Source organism: Nannochloropsis gaditana (assembly GCF_000240725.1).
Source record: "Nannochloropsis gaditana CCMP526 unplaced genomic scaffold scaffold1497, whole genome shotgun sequence".
In the NCBI taxonomy this organism is placed as follows: Eukaryota; class Eustigmatophyceae; order Eustigmatales; family Monodopsidaceae; genus Microchloropsis; species Microchloropsis gaditana.
Genome location: NW_005802456.1, coordinates 1 through 1584, shown reverse-complemented (window position 1 = coordinate 1584; position 1584 = coordinate 1). Strand labels below are relative to the sequence as shown.

General features: G+C 50.9%; 1 protein-coding gene across 1 annotated transcript; it reads right to left on the bottom strand.

Moving 5' to 3' along the window:
• NGA_2084300 (uncharacterized protein) lies at positions 1-355 on the bottom strand (the record flags this gene model as incomplete). Its single annotated transcript, XM_005852297.1, has 1 exon — positions 1-355. A coding segment is annotated over one exon (355 nt), but the record flags the coding sequence as incomplete, so codon positions are not given.
• Between the last annotated feature and the right edge of the window lie 1229 nt (positions 356-1584).

The window sequence follows — 1584 nt, the reverse complement described above, 5'->3', positions numbered from 1 at the left end:
ATATTGGTGGTGCACCCCCGCAAGGAAAGCGATCAGTTCCGTCTCGGAATTTCCTCCTTCTCGGGAACGGCCAAGGCGACGCAGGACGCGGACAACGTGGTCATCCTCCAACGCCACCAGGGCCGTCATTACCTGGATGTGCGGAAGAATCGGTACGACGGGGACCTGGGCGTGGTCCCCCTGGCCTTCCAGAAGCAGACGGGCACGTTGGTGGAGGTGGAGGACAACGGGTTGGGCTCGAGTTTGGAGCGGGAAAGCATGTACGGCGGGGGGGTTTGGAAGCCAATGGGTGGAGGAGGGGGAGGGGATCGACCGGTGGTTCGGGAGAAAACGTCGCATTAATTGGCTTCCACGGATTGCGGGCGGCGGGGGGGGAGGTTGTACTCTAGGACGGTGGAAGGATTAAGGAGTAGGAAGGTCAAGGAAACTGAGGGGAGGGCTCACAGTAAAGCAGTGGCTGAATCACAGAGAGGATAAAAGCCAAGATAAAGGTACTAATACGATTGCCGTCGTGGTGTATCCCATGGCAGGCCGATCTCCAGTGGCGGCTCTACAACAGATACTTGTATATTGGGGGGAAAACCCCTTCTATGAAGAATAGTGGGGGGGAAAGACAGACACCATTTCACTCCATATATGCAACCTTACCCTCATGTAGCTTTCTGTTTTCATATTTCTATTTTTCAAATGTATGCCGCACACGATGCACTTTTGCTTTTCGCCGGGAGGTTCAGGAGGAATATGAAGAGACCGACAGACAGACAGGTAGATAGGCAGGCGCGCAACCACAAAAATTATTATGTCACTCATGTCAAGGAACAAGGGGCTCTGACGTGCTTGACATAAGTGCTGCATCCCATTACATTCTTCTCAATCGATTGGTTTTCCTTCTGCGGATTTAGTCCTCGGAAACTTATCACCGGTCACCAGCCTGTCATCCATTCTCCCGTCGTCGGCATCAGTAAGCGTGATGGCCAATATCCATGCCAAATACGCATAATAATCAATGAGTGCATGTATTGCGGGCTTCAAAGTCATTCATCTCCGACGTTGAGGATCCAGAGGATCCATGTCACGAGACGCCCAAACGTCAGACCGGTAAACGCTCCCATGTTGAAAGTCAGAGCCATTGCTGATGAGGATGGTAACATCCGTCTCCCAGCCTTGTTTTGAATTCTCTTGAGATCTGCGAGTAAATGTTGCGATGCAAACTTTGCTAACAAGTTCTCTGTGTCGATTGCCGTCCTTTCAAATCATAAGGCATGCTCAATGCGTAGTGTCCTCAGATTCCTCCCTGTCTTATGCATGAGTTCATCAAGCATAGGTTAATCACCATACATTAGATCATCAATCATAATCAAGTATTTTAACTATTTCCGGGTAGCACTCGCCTTGCCCTACGATAGCCGACTTTGCTCAACATTCCGACATTTCCCAGTCCATCGTTGCCCAAGGTCACGGGGATGATCAATCATTGCCATTCTATGGTGCTTTCATGTAGTAGCCGATTCAGGTGTCCCTTCTTCCTCTGTCGTCGACACGGGTCGCCGTAACGGGTGGGAATCGCCTATTCCCTGAGCAGCC